Source organism: Monomorium pharaonis, chromosome 9 (genome assembly GCF_013373865.1).
Source record: "Monomorium pharaonis isolate MP-MQ-018 chromosome 9, ASM1337386v2, whole genome shotgun sequence".
NCBI lineage: Eukaryota > Metazoa > Arthropoda > Insecta > Hymenoptera > Formicidae > Monomorium > Monomorium pharaonis.
In genome coordinates, this window is record NC_050475.1 from 1507711 (window position 1) to 1525905 (window position 18195).

The window sequence follows — 18195 nt, forward strand, 5'->3', positions numbered from 1 at the left end:
GAAACATATTAATTGATTTTTATATTATGTTAATTATTTTTATTGTCAATTTTTGCCAAATAACGCCGCTATAACTTTCGATTTTTTTACACATGCTCGCGATATTCTTTTCGAGCGCTTAAAATCCCCCCATTCGTTATATTTCTTCAGGTCTTTCGGACCCCAATCGGCGCTCGGCTTGAACATCTAAAATAGTCGTAATTTCATAACTTTAAACGATGCATAGATATACATATACTAAAGCTATATTTAAATAAAGTACAAATATATATTACATTTGAATATGCCTTGTTTCTATTCCGAAATCCAACAATAATTATGCCTAGGGGAAATGGGAGAATTCCTAAAGCCAAAAGCGTCCAACCTACAGCTACGAAATTAAAAAAAATATTTTATGACATTCTTATAAAATTATCTCTTAATTATAATTTAAAATTTCATACTACTTTCAGTAATTATAATTAATATACTATTTTATTTACTTTTTAATTTAACTTTGTATTTAATTAAAATAAAATCTAATTAATAATATTATAATTTTATTGAATTTTAATTTTTGTAATTGTAAAAATTTATAAATGAGATTAATATACCGTATGCGGATGTTGGATAGTATTCGTTATTGTACATGAGCGGCGTCATATCGATCAGAAAATAAATCAAGATGGTGAACAGGAATAAGGGAGTCAAATAACACCAACAAAATCTCCAGTAAAAGAATGGTCGTCGTCCTACCATGAACTCTACATCATCCATAAAATTATCGACGCCTAAAAAATAGAGATGAGTTTTTTTCCAATAATTTTTAACGTAAGAACAAAATGGATTATTACCGTATACCCAAGAAATGGCGATCATTTCGAAGGAAGCTAAAAACACGATAATGAAGGTTCCCCCGAAGTAATCTACCAAATTGAGAATGTATTGGCCGCCCTGTCGACAAAATAAACATTCTATTTTTTAAATTATATCTTATAGTAACTTTATTATCTTTCTTAATAGTAGAAGTGTTGATCTTAAAAATCTTTCTTTTCTTCTATGTTACTATTAGAAAAAAGTATTCTTACCCGATATTGTTCACTTAATAGTTTTATTGCACGTTTGATTTTATTATCATTGATAGTAGACGAGTTAAAAAACGAAAACTTCCATTCCAGTGAAAGAAAGATTAAAGTTATTTTATCAAACTTACGGGCGTACAGTAGACAATGCCGATCGAGAATCCGAGGATTGCGACAACGGCGGCAATCTTCCATTGATTGAGCTGCGGAAATTGGTCCTTAATGATACTGATGATCACATTGCAGAAGGCAACGGTAGTACCTATACCTAACACAAAGAGCATCAGGAAAAAGAGCACGGCAAAGAGTTGCGGTATCACCGTGAATTTCGCTAGGGCTTCCGGATAGGATACGAAAGCCAGGCCCGTCCCGGCGCGTACGACGCTGCCGATATCATCGCTACCAATCTCGTGGGCAAGATTGCCCAGGATTCCGAAGATAGTTGCGCTTGCCATCAAGCTGGTGCAGAGATCCAGACTCGTTACGATCGTGCAGTCTCTGCAAGAGTTTTTTGTTGATTCTCTAATAAACTCTTTATGCGCTTGAATTTCGTAGAACTTCTCAACTCGACTAATAGTTCGATGATTAAAATGATACACAGTACTTGAAATGGACGTGTACCTTGACACATTGTGTTCGAAACTGTTGTAGGATGAATACATGGTCACCGCGCCAAAACATACGCCGAGGGAAAAGAATGATTGCGTGACGGCGGCATACCAAACCGACGGCTCCAGGATCTTGTTCCACGTGGGCTTGAAGAGGAAAATAATGCCGTCTACTGCTCCATCCAACGTTACCGCTCTTACTAGAAGGCTAATCATAATGATGTACGGGAAAAGGGCTAGGAAATAGGCCGCTTTACCAGTGCTCTTTACACCCTTGCAAATAACCACGTAGACGAATATCCAACTAACTAGCAACGCAACGATCAGCTTCCACGAAGGTATTCCTAGCCCATCCTCGATTCCCGTTTCATTAAGAACATACTTTCTGAACACACAGATGATTAGAAATGAATAATATGTTTAAAAATTAATTTCTTAATATTTTCTTTCTCTATACGTACATGATTAAACTTAAAGATGCAAGGAAAAAATTAAAATTAATAAGAGAAAACTTAATATAACGTGAAAGAGTTTTGTAAAATAAAAATCAAAGACAAGAGGTAGATGAGAGATAATTCCAGTGTATTATATATACGCGTTGTAATTTAGTACAGTATTGTTATATCGCATAGCGCAAGAGATATGGACGGAATTTTTATCGTGAATCTCATCGCGGAACAACAAGTTTTCACGTACGCACGAGTGATGGTAACACGTGATGGTATACAAAGTACAGCTACAAAAGGCTCTTCATAATTTACGGCTGATATTATGTGACATCACGTGTGTAAATAAGATAATAACGTCATATTTAAATAGAAGGATATCCTTCTAAAATGACGTAACAAGCACGAGGAAGATTAACGTACCTGAAATAGAAATCGGCGGAACTTCTGCTTCCGTTTTTCGTTTGCTCATCGCTTGATGAACTGTTGAAACACACATCGCCCCATTCTTCCCAACAATAGGACCACGGGAGCACCGATTGGCAGCTAGCCACCATATAGTAAAGCGTTAGAGCCATAAGAGCACAATAATAGGTGATTACAGAGAACACCGATACCACTACCCCATAACCAATACCTAAAGGTCAATAAATTAATTGATTGTAATTAAATTGAGTATAATCATTTACGATAATAAATAAAATCATTTATGTAAACTGAGAGTATGCGTATGTATAGAAAATATTATTCATACATGCACACGTAATGATAGAAGAGAGCAAAGATAAATTGCAGATTTAAAATTTGCAGTTTGAAATAATGTAATGTTAATTGTAATACGTGATATGTACTGATATACTTAATTTGAGTTTAGCCGCTGAATATTTATTTCTGCATTTTAAGTGACAACTTATCGATACTTTTACAGGAAAGACTTGCTGAGACCTTAGTTCTCACTGAAAGTACCTTGGAATGCAGGCGACACCGACCAGATCTGCACGCAGGATCTGCTGGTAAACTGCCCGAGGATCATCTCCATGTAGTAGAAGGGTTTACCGATTACAAAAAGCACCACTATGTAAGGGATTAGAAAGGCACCGCCACCGTTCTCATAGGCTGTATACGGGAACCGCCAGACGTTTCCCAAACCAACCGAGAACGCCACGCATGACATGAGGAACTCTACTCCGTTTCCCCATTGGGGTCTCGCGGTTTTTTCCTTCTCTTCCATCTTAATCGACAACGAGATCTGCAAAGTAAATTGTAGGGAGTTTTGGAAACTCACAAATGAGATTTTCAAATAACATTGCATGTTGTTTTTTGCTAAACTTACTCTGCCTTCGAACATATTTCCGCTAGCTGACGACGGGACGGACACCTTGAATATACCGGGGGTTTCGCCACTGTCGGTAACATAATTCTGCGGAATTAATTGTTATCTGATTTTTTTTCTGTAATAAAATATGAGACGGGTCGTCGCACGTGCAATCGTAACGTATGAATCATATACGCTCTATGATCGCAACGCATGTCTAATCAGACCTCCAAAAATGCTCACAATGCGACATGACACCGCAAGAATGTTTACTAGAATAATTTGAATTACTTCAATAGACTATTTAAATTAAATTTATCGTGCAATGCGTAATGGTGTCTTTTGTGTTTACAGTCGATCGATTTTAAATAAAAAATATATAACTTTGATTTAACTAACTGTAGCCATTATTACAGTGATCTTGCATAAGAAAGAAAAAAATTAATATAAATTGATTAAACAATTGCATTTTGCAGTCTTTGTCGATGACAATTTAATTTGAAAATTAATGTGGGAAAGAATTCTAAATCTAGTAATTATTTTGATATGATCATTTATGTGATATTATTTTATTGCTGTTGAACTTTATTTCTGATAGACATTATCCTTGCTTTTCTTATTATAATATAAAAGTGATTAAAATATAAGTATTTAACATAACAAAAAAGTTTTTAAATATATGAATAATATTTTATATAAGTTTAATATTAAATTCTTAACGAAAATAAAAATTAAAATTGAAATAAAAATTAAATTTTGAATGTTTTATTAGAAAAATTTTATGTTTTAATTAATTCTGTATAATATTAATTAATCCTATAATTTTTCTATATTAATTTTATTATTATTATTATCATAGTTTTAAATTTTCTAATGTTTCATAAACTTGAACGTAAGTATAACACAAAATAATAGATTTTACGAATTAAATTTCCACATTCTTCAGCCAAACATCTATGCTACACAATGAAATTAAGCGATAATGATTAACGGTTGTTTGAAGAAATGGAGGTAAAACTGTGTAAACGACAAACGCAATATCTCCACAAACATTCACGTTTACTTATTCGACACAAATAAGATCGCGCTATTTTTTACAAACAGAGATTAATCATATAATTCGATGCTCGCAAATGATTTTAGATTTACAACTACGAGATATTATTTTATTTATTGTAAATTTGCAAATTAAGATATTGCAACTTTGAAAGAGATATACATACCTTTGATAATATAAAATCAAAATTAAAGATATGGAAATTTTGGTATAATTAATATATTTACTTAAAAATGTAGAAAGATGTATTTACTAAAATTGTACATTAAGGATTTTCTAGTTAATATTTTATCATCTACTTTTATCGTTAATCTTGCAATAAGGATTGATTGGAGTATATTGTTAGAAAAATTCACTCTTCTTTTCTCACAAAAAAAGACAAATTTTTCCTCTTTATTTATATTTACATCTTCTGCATTTTTTCACAAGTGCCAAATTATTATAATAATTGCGCGCAACAACCCTATGACACGAAATTATTTCATTATGTTGTACATACACGAATCTTCATGTGGCCCATGCTGACTTTCTTCCGTCCACTTGAGACGCACTATTGTCCACTGCTTGGCTTTTTTTCGGAATTCTACGCGTGTCTTAGTCAGCCGGCAGTCTTTAACAGACTGCTTAAAGAATTTGCGCGACGTTTGACGTATCCATGCATACAGATCTGCACGCGCAATTCTTTCCGTCAGATTAAAGTGCGCGCACGAGTAATCACGGTAATCATCCTCGATTAAACTTCTGCCAATTTTTCCTTCCTCTCTTTTTTCTCCGCCACCCCATTATTCCCTGATATTTTGTCATATTTTACCACATCTTACCATAACATTTTTTTAACATAAATCTTTCGCTGTACATGCATATGTAATAATAACAAGCGATTACATAGCAAGGAATCTTTTCCTTTTTTTAGATTTTTGTCTGCGTTTAATTTCACTAGAGCGATACAAAAATATATTTCTTAGCGCGATTTCTCTTTCCTCGCGAAAAAGAGAAATCAACAATCCAGATAGCCAAGCGTGATTAAGCATTTTGAACAAATTAATATATAAAAACATTTTGCTAAATATTTGCTGTATATTTGCTGACATCAAAGTAGAACATATTAGGAATACAGCAATATGTCTGCTTATACATGCAAACAGTTGACGAAATTTCAACTGAGAAAACCAGAGCAAACGGTCCGCAATATTATGTTGTCTACAACATGACAGCAACCTGACGGCACTGAAGGATTCGTCGAATGAATGATTATATCTTGAGCATTATGATGCAAACAACAACACAGATACATTTTCCATTCGTTATTGCATATATGTCTTCATACTATGAAATTTTTTAATTGTAGCTCATTGTTTACAAATTGTTGACAATATGAACTTGTTTATGACAGCTTTTCAATAAAAAGACGTCTACATTTTTAAGATTTAAATATAATTAATATATAGATATTAATTTTGTAATTATACATGCTTACAAATATACATTATCCCAGGTAGACTATGAGATAGACTATTCCAGGTATATATGTATAAATTTAATTATAACTTTTTATTAATTATTATATTATTACACATAAACATAATTACAAAATGAAAGATAAACATGAATAAAATTAGCAACATTTTATTAAAAAAAAATGCTTTACTGATATGATTTATCAGAAATAAAATATAAAATAAGAAAATAATTTTTATACATATGTTGTTACAACAGCATAACACAAAAATAGGAATCATTGCTAAATAAAATTTATGTAAATGTATTTATTTTTTATAAATATAACAATTTTCATTTAATTATTAAATTTATTACAAACAACATTTAGTTTATCTGGGATAGATTTTGGATTCATAAAATCCAAAAAGAAAGAAATAATCGAGAGACGAGAAATCTTTACATTCTCATTTCTTTTTCTTTCTTTCAGGTAAAAGGCGAATTTTATGTGAAATTTACGATGAAGATGTAATGAAACAGATGGGATAATAAAGGAAATGCTGTTGCATTATGAACAATGAGAGGAAGATGGATTTCTTGCAGACGTCTCATTATATTTTATGTTGCACTCTGTCTATTTAAAGATTCGCACCTGCCAAGGTTTACAAATGAGTAATTCAAATGATATTTTATAACAAGACGAATGGAATGTATGTGACGATTAACTCCTATAATTGCTTTTATAATTATGTCGTTGATCCAGTACTCCGAAGTGAAACTAAGTGATAGTTAATACCGATGTTATTGGAGGATATTCGATTCGCGAATAGAATGAGGATGCCTCGGAACCTAATATACAGCAGGCAATTATGATATTATGATAGATTAATACGATTATAATTGCGTAAACAGATACGTTGTGGATAGCTTACCATAATTTATATTCAGTTTGTACTCAATTTTAAAAAATCATTGAATCTTGGATTTTTAGATAGTTAATCAAATTTAATTCGGTCGATTGCTGTAGTTTCAAGTAACGTTTTCTACAACCCTCATTAATTACGTAATATCAATATAACTTCCTTCACCTTAAATACGGATAAACAAAAAAAGCGAGTTATCCGCACGATTTATTGATACCGCAAGTAAATTTCAATTATCAAATGCGTCGAGAGTAATGCTACGGAGAGGTAAACAGCCAAATCGAACGGATTTCTATAATGACACGTTTTATCTGACTGGTTTCTGATCCGCATAATAATAAACCGACATAATTTTGAAGCTGAGAAAATCAAACCGAAGAATTACGATCACATAAATCGAATCAGCCATAATTGATGACGAAAACAAAGAATTATGTGCAATTAAATAACGATGACATATCTTGCATGACGCGTTTTATAAGGTACGGTTTATCATATATTTTTTATATTTAAATATATCTTTATTCTAATTTGGTGACATACTTTGAAAAATATGTTACCTTTTAAGATACATTATAAAATATAATGTGTAAAATTATTTTTTTTTTTTTAACTACATTACACTCTAGTTAATAAAGATTAAATAAGAGCACATAAATGACTTAGATGAACAAGGGAACAATAAATAACGTTCAGCTTCTATTTGAAAAACACCTTTATCAGACCACCTTGAGCCTCGAACTTCTTTTCCGTCACAAATGTTTCCCATTCTCTGTGTATCTTTGGATTCTTAGGTCCCCATTTACCTCTCGCGGGTCGAAATGCCGCTTTGACAGACTGTAAATTTCCAAATTTTATTAGGCCTCAACTTTAACTATGAATATATTGGTTTCATTTTACCTCGAGACTTACTTCAGTAAAAGATGACATTCTATTTGTAATTATTTTATGACCGATCCACCATATTATGGGAAATACTCCTAGAATCAGAACAAACCATCCTATTCCTGAAAATAAAAATGAAAAATATTGCTTCGCACTGCTTTAAATAATCTATAATTCGCGATAAAATTTATAACTTTGTGTAGATACTGTGTAATAGAAGAAATTAAGTATGATACACATAAAATTATAAAATCGGAAAAATTTTACTGACCATAAGCATAATTGGGAAATCGTGCACCGTCGTATGTGGGTGATTCATAAGTGGCGCATGTGTAAACTAGTATGACGACCATGAGTAACGGTGTGACTATGAGCCAACAAGCCCGCCAATAAAAACCTAGTCTTTTGCCCAACATAAATTCAATATCGTTGAGAAAATTTGAAAGACCGTACACCCAAAAAATGGTCATCACCTCGAAAACGCCGACGATTATTGCCACGAAAGTACCGCCGTAATAATCGATCAACGTTATAAACCATTGACCACTCTAAAATCAATATTTATTACATTAACGAGGAATTAAAATTCTATCAAAAGTATCTTTGCTCTTTAAGATCTTTGAAATTTTTAAGTATTTGAAAAAATGTAAACATTTGTCTTATATTATGATTAAAAGCAAGACAGAACGACTTAATCTCCGTTCTAATTTTTAGCATTTAACGTTAAATGAATTCAATTAACATTTTGCGTGGAATTTTGCGTGCATTTCTATATCGTTCAAACACGTGTACGATTAGTTATCAGGTATCGGTTAGACGCGTAACATTTATGACTAATGTTTGTGTCAACTATATGTACTGTAGAGCAAGTGTAGGTGACCTGTTTAACGCACCGGAGTGATATAGACGAGGCTAACAATGAAACCAAAGCAGGTGACGCAGAGCACCAACAACCACTGTCTCATCTTGGGCAGATGATCGCGAAAGATGCTAATAGTTGCGCCGCACAACGCGACGACACTTCCAATACCAAGAACGAATAGCATGATGAAGAACAGAACGGAGAATAGTTGCGGCACGAAAGTGAAACGCGATAGCGCGTCCGGATAGGAGATGAAGGCCAAACCGGTGCCGCCACGGACTACCTTGGCGATATCCTTCGTTTTCATCTCATGGGCTAGATTACCGAGAATACCAAAGATTGTGCAACCGGCCATCAGGCTGGTGAACGTATCCAACGTAGTCACTATCATTACATCCCTGAAGAGATAAGCGGAATAAAATAGGTAACATTTTTTAAATTTTGGATCAAAAAACTAAAATTGACGAGTTTGCAGCAATGTAAGTTGAAAAATAATATGTTGAAAGTATTTTTAATTTTTTTAAAGAAAGATTGTATGTATAAAAGCTAAAAAAAATAATTTAGTTAATATTTTTAATCTTCTCAATCTATATATTCTATCTAATAGCTTTTGTTATATTGTTATATTTTACCTGTCCACTCTGTGTTCAAAATTATTGTAAGATGAATAATTGATGATTGGGCCGAAGCAGACTGACAATGAGAAGAAACATTGTGTAATAGCAGCGTACCAGACGGTGGGTTTCCACAGGGCGTCCCATTTTGGCGTTATGAAGAAGAGGATGCCGTTGATGGCACCTTCGAGAGTGACGGCTCTGATCAGCAGAGCTATCATCACGATATAAGGAAATATCGCAAGAAAATAGGCGGCTTTGCCTGTGCTTTTCACGCCGCGAAAAAGCACCAAAAAGACACAAGCCCAACTAAGAAATAGACCTATCGACAATTGCCAGGACGGCGCGCCGATACCATCCTCAATGGACTCGTATTCCTGTAATACTATTTTCCTAAAAATTATATTTAAAAATCATATTAGTCAGTCTTGAAAAGACTATTTAATAGAAAACGTTGATATTAAATATAATGTAATATTAATGTATTATTAATAACGACTTTCAAATTAATCATTAAGAAAACTTTAAAAAGGTCATTAATTGTGTTTTAGTCTCGAACCTGAAATAAAGCTCCGCGGAACTTCGAACGGTGACGTTACGATTCTCGAAGATACTTTTATTCGTCGAGACGTCGATGCAATAGTCCCGCCATTCCGGACGACAGAATGACCATGGTAATTCAGACTGAAAACTCGATACCAAATAATATAACGTCAATGCCATCAAGCCGCAGTAGTATGAAACGACGCAAAACGCGCCGAAAGCCTGAGAGTATCCCAATCCTGAAAGCGTATCTGAAGGAGTACCGCAGATATTCTCGATATCGCAAGATTTAAAAAATCGAGAATAAGACCATTTGATATTCACAAAATTTATTATAAAATTACGTGAATACACAAGACAAATCTTTGGAAGATTTTCGCAATGTTTAACGTTTTTACGATGTTTTTAGTACCATTAATCAAATCTTAAGTAATTTACTATTTTAATAGGTAAAAAATATTTATTATTTGAGTAATTAGATTAAGTAATTTTGAGAAGAATCTCATATTTTTCGACAAGCACTGGCAGTTTAAATTCAACAAAATCATTATCTTAATTCTTCGGATTATCTCACCCTTCATGGCTGGCGTCATGTACCATGTTTTTGCGCAGGATCTGCTGGTAAACTGTCCCAAGAGTCCTTCCAAAAGATAAAACGGTTTCCCGACAAGAATCAGGACTATGATGTAAGGTATCAGAAAGGCGCCACCACCGTTCTCGTACGCGGTGAACGGAAATCTCCATACGTTCCCTAATCCGACGGAAGTAGCTATACAGGCCATCAGAAACTCTAATCTACCTCCCCACTGCGACCCCTTAGTGATCACCTGGCCATTGAAAATTTATTTTGTACAATTGATAATGTTATTGATTTGACGAAATGATGTATTTAATACGTACTGCACTTTCAGGTGGCTCCTGCTGCTTATCTTGATGCGTCGCTATCGTGTAATCGGGTGGAATATTTTCGTGAGAATCGAAACCGTCCAGTTGAAAAGCTTCATTAGTATGTCCACTGTGTTTCTGAAAAAAAAAGGTATTCACGAATGAATTTGATAGAAAATTATCCGGGTACCCGGACTTCGTCTATTTTACATGTAATTCGAGAAAATCTTACATAAACACCGTTTTCTATCTTTTCTGTTTTAGCCATTATGTCACACAGAATACGTGAGACACGTAAAAAAGAAGAAACTAAGAATCAGTCTACAAAATTTTGGTCTTTCACGACAGAGCGTAACGTTGATCGCCGCGCCGTTCCGGACTTTTTCACCGATAAATATCGAAGGCAGGATCCCGTGGTAATTACTCTCGCAGGAGAGCAATCTTTATCTTCACTCGCGTATATACTTCGCGATAAGATACTGAACCGAAGTCTCACTCTCGCGGTATTCTCCGAACGAGAGTGCTATTTTCTTTTTTGCTCTTTTCTTTTCGCATTCACAATTTGTAATATTTCTGACAGAATTTACAATTAATTAGATGTTTCATTGATATAATTGACACTTCACGTATAGCGATCACTCGCTGATCCGCCGCACAGATCTCTCCTTCAGAATATTGCCAATTTACAAATTTCTACGAAAGAAACCCAACGGAGTCTGTAAACATGCAATTAATGACTGAAGGCTTCCTTGCCCCGCGACGAAGATAACAACCTATCCGGAAGCGCTCGGGATAATTTCATGTACCGAAGATACCGTCGCGTTTGCAAATCTCCGATCGACAGAAAACAAAGATACCGATGCGCTCCTTGCATCCGCACTGCTCGAGGATACGAGTCCAACGAGATCTATGCCGCTCGTTAGCCACCGATTGGTCAACAAATCCGCGTAAAGTTGGATTCGCATAAAGCTATTCCTTTTCGATTAGATACCAGTTCTCTGGTGTGTGCCGCACACATGCTACTTTACGGACATTACATGTTCTTTCATCTCCTCCTCCTGATGTAACCAGCGCGGTAAACCAACATTTTTTACAGTAATTTTAGATATATCTTCAAGGATCTCTCGTAGCGTATATGAACTCGATACGCAGGTAGAATTTTTCCGTATTCGAAAACGATTTCTATTAATCAGACTATTAATTGCCAAGAGTGTTTTTTAATTGAATTCTCCTATTCGTGAAACTTTTGACATAAAAAAGTGTGATATAATTACAATAGGTTCAGAAGTAGGAATTTATTATTATTATTGTATGTGTGCATGTGTGATTTATCCTATTTCTTAATTGCAGAGAAATATTTCTTAATCTCCGAGAAATATGGACAATAGCTTTCCTCGCCAATGTAATTAAGAATTAATTACGCAATCGGATTATCTTGATCAATTGCGCTGTGAAATGGATAAATGGGAGTAAACATTGACATAATGTGCATTCGTGTTTGAAATACTTTAAGTATTAAGGTAAGATTGTTTTATCTGAACAAAAACCAGACTAGGTTAAGATCATAAAAGTATAAAGACTAGGATTATGTAACGCATCGATGAAATTGTTGGATTACTTTTACGAAACACGTGTCCGTCGTGCTAAAAAATCATGCGTCGATTGATTAATCAGAGAGATGTGATATCGCTAAGATTAATCAAAGGTTATAATTTCTCTAGAGTATTCAATGTTTTTTTCCTTGACATGTGTACCGCCTCCATGTTAAAAATTGTGCGGGAAATATCGTTAGAATCTTTTTCACGTAAATAACGGTTGTGACGTGCACAGTGACATTTATAGAAAAATTTGCAAAACCCACAATAAGCTTATTCGTACAATACGTTTCTTATACACGTTCTTAGATACGTTTATATTACTCCTATGAATAAATTTGAGATAAATTGACTCGTTGATTAACGAGACAAAACTAAAAAAAATTTGTTGACGATAGCAACACTATTTTTTCATTATTTTTTACTAAATTATTAAACGACATTTATAATAAATATATTGATATTTATGTATTGTTATAATTAAAATAACAAGAATATCCATGTCATGATTGTCGATAATATATCTGCGTTAAAATGCAACATAATCGTAGTCGAGAATAATCGTATAAAATATACAACATTGTACGGATTTTTGCATCATACAATGTTCAAGGTCCACTTTTATGGAAATACATGTATAATGTTATTCACTTGCGAGATATAAACAAATTAAGATTAAAAATAGTTCTAATTAAATTAGAATACAAACGTGCGCAAATATTTTTATTGTAATTGTTTTCTAATTATTTAAAGATTTCACATTATTTCATGTAATATTTTGTATATTATTAAAAAATTAAAAATTAGATATATGTATATCGAAAACGAACAATTCATAAAATTATCCGCATGCGCACGAAAATGACTGTCGATTCGACGCGATGCCTTTGTCAGGCTTTTCAATTAATAGATCAATTTTTATGAGAATGACACGTAATAAAAAATTGTACATTTTAAAAAGCAACGCTTAAATCAGCTTAACGACAATTAATGAGCGATAGCCAAGTTATGGATAATCTTGGGGGCGTGTATTACCTGATTGAATTGATTGTCAAACAGATATTAATATTCGTGCGAGTATGTTTTTTTTATATCTAACTCGGTTGTGATCAAAAAAAGTTGACAACAATATTCCATGTTGCATTACTATATCGATGTTATTGCGTGCAAGTTATGCAAAGTTTTATATCTCGTTTTATGCATATATGTATGTAATGTATACTGGACTTACGCAATGCAGTTTCATGTGTCACAGAACTTTGCCTTCCGTGAGTTTATATGGTTCGCTTCTGCGGAAGAGGATTCGCTTGATAATGAGAATTTGAAAACACGCGTCATCGAGCCGCACAATTCCATCGCCGACTTTTTTGTCTTCCTTGCCGTTTGTGGACTTCTCTTCATATTTATGATAGTGTCCACGAATTCGTCCAAGAACGAAGCGTCGAACTACGATGCAAGCAACATCGAGACGTAAGTTTTTACAGCTCAACTATTAAGAAAGAAAAGATTTATTTAATTAATATTATTTTATAATTATTATTAAAATATTTCAAAATACTAAACAGTTATTATTACAAAAGCTGAGAATTTAATCGAGATCCTTTTCCGTGCTTTTGCGTCTAATAGAATTTCTATGGCTCTCGAAGAAGATCCCTCGTCCTTCTGGTACTCGAGAACCGCGGGATTAACGACGAGCTGCTTCCACGCTTGCGGCGATTCGATTGGTCTATCGTGCGACATTCCCAAAATGCGAAATATCTCGCATCCGGTTATCTCAAACACCAAGGTGTTGCCTCATAAAGGTCTCTATAAAAGAAACAATTAACAGGTTTTTTATCCTTTTCGAAAAGAGACTGCGAATGAATGTCTCCCTATTTTTTCATTCTTGATTCATTTCTTGAGTCGAAATGGAAAAAAAAATTTTTTTACATTTTCTATGATTCCTAAATTTTTTTTCAGATTGTATTATTATAAGATTTCTAAACTGTCTGCAATAACACAAATTGTAATTTCAACATTTCGTCGTGCGATATCGCAGATACGCGATGTACGACATAACGCAAGTCTTTGACAAGTCTTGGCAAGAGTCTATTTCACAAAGTTAATTCTTTTTCCTCTGTCTTTACTTTAGAATCTAGAGTCTCGAATCACAACGCGCGCTCTAGCTATATTATTAAGCACTCTTCGAAGACGCAGACGGGTCATCCTATTTATCAAACAACATCCCGGGAATGGTTGATAAGATGCACTAGGAGCGGTCAGATTTACGGAAAGTATCCGATTTAAAGGAAATAATCGAAATCGAGATTAATGAAGGGATTGAGACAATTCGTCGTAATTCAAGATGAAAATATCGTCTTCTCATCTGAAAAGGATTACAATATGACTTCCTCAAATGTCAATTTGGCAATTTTTAATAACTATAACAACTATTTTCGATTATTGTAACTGTTTTCCTTGTTATATTTATATAGTCTTTTTACCGCACGGATGTACAATAATTGTACCGACTGATTTTTATATTTTTATCAATGTTTATTCGTTGCTCGTATCATCGAATGTAATCCTTGTAAGAGGAACATATTTATAATTGACTTATAACATGCGCTTAATAAATGCTTTACGACACGCTTATGAGTTCTTACCAATTGGTTCGGCATTTTTAATGGCGATTAACCCATTTGACGTTATCGGTAGATAAGGAGACATATGAGCTCCCATCAGCAATTTATTATCTTGTCTGCATTGCCTGTCATAAAACGAGAGCCATTTTTATCTTCGCGGGCAGTATCTTTTGCGTTTGGATTATGTGAATTACGCACATAAAGATTGAGCGTGATCAATAAAAAAAACACGTGGTTGAAAAATTTGTATTAAACGTTGAGATCTTTTTAAATGGGCCTTGCAGTTGTCTCTGTGAAATATAATTAAAATATATAAGTGGAAAAAAAATTATAGAATATTTTAAAAATATATAAATCTCCCGAGATACAACATCGCTATAATACTGCTAAAATGCAAATAGAAATGAGAAATACTCGAGATGAAAAATACATGAGTCTCGTACTACATTTTAAATGTAAATACAATGCTACACCTTAATGTAAATTCTAGTATATTATTGCAAAATTTATAAGCAATAAATTGCGATTGCATCTATTTAACAGGCAGTTATAAAACGTGATCTGATTCATTTTAAATTGTGCCACAAAGCCGGGGATTCCTATTGATAAAAAAAGCGTTATTCGGAAATGAAAAGGGAATTACCCATTAGACACTTATCTTCTGCAGAAAATAATTATATTACAGACGATTGAAAAAATTCGCTTCTCGCATTTGTACGCTTTTCGTGTTTATATTATTAATTTATTATTAATGATACAAACTAAATTATATCTTATTCATATATATTAATAATTATATCTAGGAATTAAATTATTATTTGATACATATTTAGAGACGTTATGAATTCTTATTAAATAATTCGAACTGAATAACTGTTCAAAGAATATGCGTCCCAATCGATGAAACTATGGCAACGTTAAGAAAACAAACCGCTATCCAACTTGTCCAAGTGTCCAACGTGAGAGTAGCACGTGACAACAGGTCAGACGAACTATACTTTTCATCGTGTGTTACATTTAACGGTCATAAATTTATACAGATCGCGATAAGAACAATTCGCTACCTGATCTATACACACTCATCGCCATACAGACTCTAAGAGCGATCGTCGAAGGACGTGCCGATGGACACTCCTCGACGACAATCATGGATATTAAGGACAGCAGCGACGAGGAGGAGGACGAGAGAATGCGCGACAATACGACGTTCGGTAAATTCGATGAGACAATTGTGGTACGTAATGCTGAAGAAATCAAGAGCCCGGTAAGCCGCGGACCCGCAAGCTCTAGGAAAACGAGGAGAAGCATGACGAGCGACAGCACGAACACGTTCGCGTCCAGCTCGCCGCGCGGCGGCAAGGACGGATTCAAGAGGTAATCGCGCGATGCCAATTATACAAATTATACATGGCTTATTACTGCCGCTAATTAACAATAATGCGTATGACGTTGTCAGCTTCATCGAATTATCGTAGAATTTTCCTGTAAAACATTCCTCTTTTTCGCGTAATTATTGTATTTATAGATAATTATTGTACTTATTATAAGCAAAATATGAACGCAGAGTAATTACGTTTTAATTCGGTAGATACTCGCACGGTGACGTCGGCTTCGAGAAATCGTTGGGAATTGGCAGCGATCCTTCGGACAGCGAGGAGAGTGACGACGACGACATACAGGGTACCAATGTCGTGAAGTCGATCGACTTGTATGACCCTAACGAATTTGAGAATCTGGAGGTCTCGACTGAAGTCAGGGAATTGTTCCAAAATATACTGAGGCAAGCATTTCTGTTGAATTTATAGATTTATTTGCTAAATAAGAGCTGCAATAATAAAATAAAAAAGATAGTAATAAAATTAATTAGATTTAATTAATCAATTAGATATAATAAAAAAATTATCGAGCTTTCTTCAAGACTTGACTTATCGTTCTTACAACCAAACAATTGATCTCAATTGTCAATCCATTTAGGTACACACCACAAAAGATCGAGCTCAATTACAAACTGATACCGTTTATTCCTGACTACATACCAGCGGTTGGCGACATAGACGCCTTTATAAAGGTGCCGAGACCTGACGGGGTCGAAGATAAGGTTGGCCTGACCGTGCTAGACGAGCCCTGCACCAATCAATCGGATCCAGCGGTGCTACATTTGCAGTTACGCAATCACTCCAGGAGCGCGGGCGCTGCCGCGAGACAGGCGGTCGTCAAAAGGATAGAGGACGCCGAGAGGAACGGCAAGTCGATTGACAAGTGGATCGACGACATGAATCAGCTGCACAGGAGTAAACATTTGCCGGGTGTGCACATAAACTGCACGATGCCGGACATCGATGGGCTGATGCAGCAGTGGCCGCCGCAGGTGGAGGACAAACTCAATGAATTGCAGGTAGATTTAGCAGAGCTCGACTGCGACTTGCCGCAGCTGGTCGATGTGGTCTGCAACCTTCTGGACATTCCCACGCAAGAGAATACCCGACTGGAAGCTCTCTACACGCTGTTCACGTTGTACCTGGAAATTAGAAACGTTGAAAGCCAGAACTTCAGTTAGAATTAGACTAGTACTTAGGCTTGAGGAATATTTGATTTTGGAAGCACGTTCGAGGAACACGCAGTCAGAATTCTATATTAATTAGTATCCATATACATAAGTACAAAAATTATACAGACACTTAGTAGGTACAAGATTTGACTGTAAACTATTGTAATTAAAGTTAATTAATACAAAAGCTTATTAATTGCAAAAATGCTTTTGTATTATAATATTAAAATTTCATTGTAATTTTTTTAAATATTGAAGATTATATAATTGAATTTAAATATTAATAATAAAAAAGCATTTGTATGATTATTAATTTTTTGACAAGTGTCTAGACATGTTCAATCACTGGTATGTTTATTACAACGTGATATTTCTAATACACCTTCAATCAAAGTTTCCCTGCATCCAGTCAAGTGTTTTCGTCAAAATGAGAATTCATGAATGAAGAATAGCTCATTAAAGGCTATAATAAATAATAAATTTTACGATATCCAGACTCCAAACGAATTTGAACATTGATTCTCGTTTATTATCACATTGTTTCTCCGAGATATATGCAGTCTTAAATGATCTTGACTTCGGGAGCATTCTAGCCCGGCTAATTTACAGTCTATTCTTCCTTTTCTCCCTCTCCCTCAGTTGCAAATATAGGATAACAGGACAACACACTCGTGCGTGCGTCCGATACTCTGGTGCGTCATGCTCGCGTTTTATCAATCGGTCGGTTGGTCGATCGCCACCGTCGCCGCCGTCGCTGCTGCGCTTCCGCAATCGCGTAGTTGAGTCACGTAT

The 18195-nt window shown here is 34.5% G+C and overlaps 4 protein-coding genes across 11 annotated transcripts; 2 read left to right on the forward strand and 2 right to left on the reverse strand.

The window, feature by feature from the left end:
- Positions 1–12: 12 nt before the first annotated feature.
- Positions 13–5108, reverse strand: LOC105837816 (sodium-dependent nutrient amino acid transporter 1). Of its 6 annotated transcripts, XM_028193963.2 has the most exons (10): positions 4987–5108; positions 3449–3535; positions 3082–3364; positions 2539–2752; positions 1683–2054; positions 1193–1559; positions 834–933; positions 594–770; positions 276–370; positions 13–186 (listed from the first exon to the last, which is right to left on the reverse strand). In XM_028193963.2, exons 1-10 carry the CDS (start codon positions 5005–5007, stop codon positions 46–48), a joined length of 1857 nt encoding a protein of 618 aa, XP_028049764.1. In that variant the 5' UTR covers positions 5008–5108; the 3' UTR covers positions 13–45. The 6 variants fall into 6 exon arrangements, with proteins under 6 accessions (XP_028049764.1, XP_012538367.1, XP_012538365.1 ...); XM_012682913.3 differs by having other exon boundaries at positions 3082–3535; XM_012682911.3 differs by having other exon boundaries at positions 594–933; positions 1193–2054.
- A 2302-nt stretch (positions 5109–7410) lies between these two features.
- LOC105837819 (sodium-dependent nutrient amino acid transporter 1) lies at positions 7411–13594 on the reverse strand. 3 transcript variants are annotated; one of them, XM_012682919.3, is made up of 9 exons: positions 13463–13594; positions 10652–10774; positions 10326–10578; positions 9768–9990; positions 9227–9601; positions 8626–8992; positions 8004–8280; positions 7760–7854; positions 7411–7684 (listed from the first exon to the last, which is right to left on the reverse strand). In XM_012682919.3, exons 1-9 carry the CDS (start codon positions 13475–13477, stop codon positions 7547–7549), a joined length of 1866 nt encoding a protein of 621 aa, XP_012538373.1. In that variant the 5' UTR covers positions 13478–13594; the 3' UTR covers positions 7411–7546. The 3 variants fall into 3 exon arrangements, with proteins under 3 accessions (XP_012538373.1, XP_012538375.1, XP_012538372.1); XM_012682921.3 differs by lacking the exon at positions 13463–13594 and adding an exon at positions 10869–11846 and having other exon boundaries at positions 9326–9601; XM_012682918.3 differs by lacking the exon at positions 13463–13594 and adding an exon at positions 10869–11845.
- On the forward strand, positions 12204–14862 carry LOC105837821. The gene is made up of 4 exons (XM_012682923.3): positions 12204–13308; positions 13487–13701; positions 13858–14033; positions 14363–14862. Exons 1-4 carry the CDS (start codon positions 13222–13224, stop codon positions 14515–14517), a joined length of 633 nt encoding a protein of 210 aa, XP_012538377.3. The 5' UTR covers positions 12204–13221; the 3' UTR covers positions 14518–14862.
- A 281-nt stretch (positions 14863–15143) lies between these two features.
- On the forward strand, positions 15144–17778 carry LOC105837820 (intraflagellar transport protein 46 homolog). Its single transcript, XM_012682922.3, has 4 exons — positions 15144–15837; positions 15949–16229; positions 16444–16635; positions 16830–17778. The coding sequence occupies exons 2-4, from the start codon at positions 16003–16005 to the stop codon at positions 17410–17412; spliced, it is 1002 nt and encodes a 333-aa protein (XP_012538376.1). The 5' UTR covers positions 15144–15837; positions 15949–16002; the 3' UTR covers positions 17413–17778.
- Positions 17779–18195: the final 417 nt, after the last annotated feature.

Coding starts and splice junctions, on each gene's coding strand:
- LOC105837821 (XM_012682923.3), top strand. CDS start 13,222: ATGAGCGATAGCCAAGTTATGGATAATCTTGGGGGCGTGTATTACCTG. Junction 13,309..13,486: donor AGATATTAATATTCGTGCGA/GTATGTTTTTTT, acceptor CATGTGTCACAG/AACTTTGCCTTCCGTGAGTT. Junction 14,034..14,362: donor CAAGGTGTTGCCTCATAAAG/GTCTCTATAAAA, acceptor TCTTTACTTTAG/AATCTAGAGTCTCGAATCAC.
- LOC105837819 (XM_012682918.3), bottom strand. CDS start 10,904: ATGGCTAAAACAGAAAAGATAGAAAACGGTGTTTAT. Junction 9,991..10,325: donor CATGACGCCAGCCATGAAGG/GTGAGATAATCC, acceptor ATACGCTTTCAG/GATTGGGATACTCTCAGGCT. Junction 8,993..9,226: donor TTTGAACACAGAGTGGACAG/GTAAAATATAAC, acceptor TTATCTCTTCAG/GGATGTAATGATAGTGACTA.
- LOC105837816 (XM_012682908.3), bottom strand. CDS start 5,007: ATGGGCCACATGAAGATTCGT. Junction 3,536..4,986: donor TGGGCCACATGAAGATTCGT/GTATGTACAACA, acceptor TTAATTCCGCAG/AATTATGTTACCGACAGTGG. Junction 187..275: donor GAAACAAGGCATATTCAAAT/GTAATATATATT, acceptor CGACTATTTTAG/ATGTTCAAGCCGAGCGCCGA.
- LOC105837820 (XM_012682922.3), top strand. CDS start 16,003: ATGGATATTAAGGACAGCAGCGACGAGGAGGAGGACGAGAGAATGCGC. Junction 16,230..16,443: donor GGCAAGGACGGATTCAAGAG/GTAATCGCGCGA, acceptor TTAATTCGGTAG/ATACTCGCACGGTGACGTCG. Junction 16,636..16,829: donor TTGTTCCAAAATATACTGAG/GCAAGCATTTCT, acceptor CAATCCATTTAG/GTACACACCACAAAAGATCG.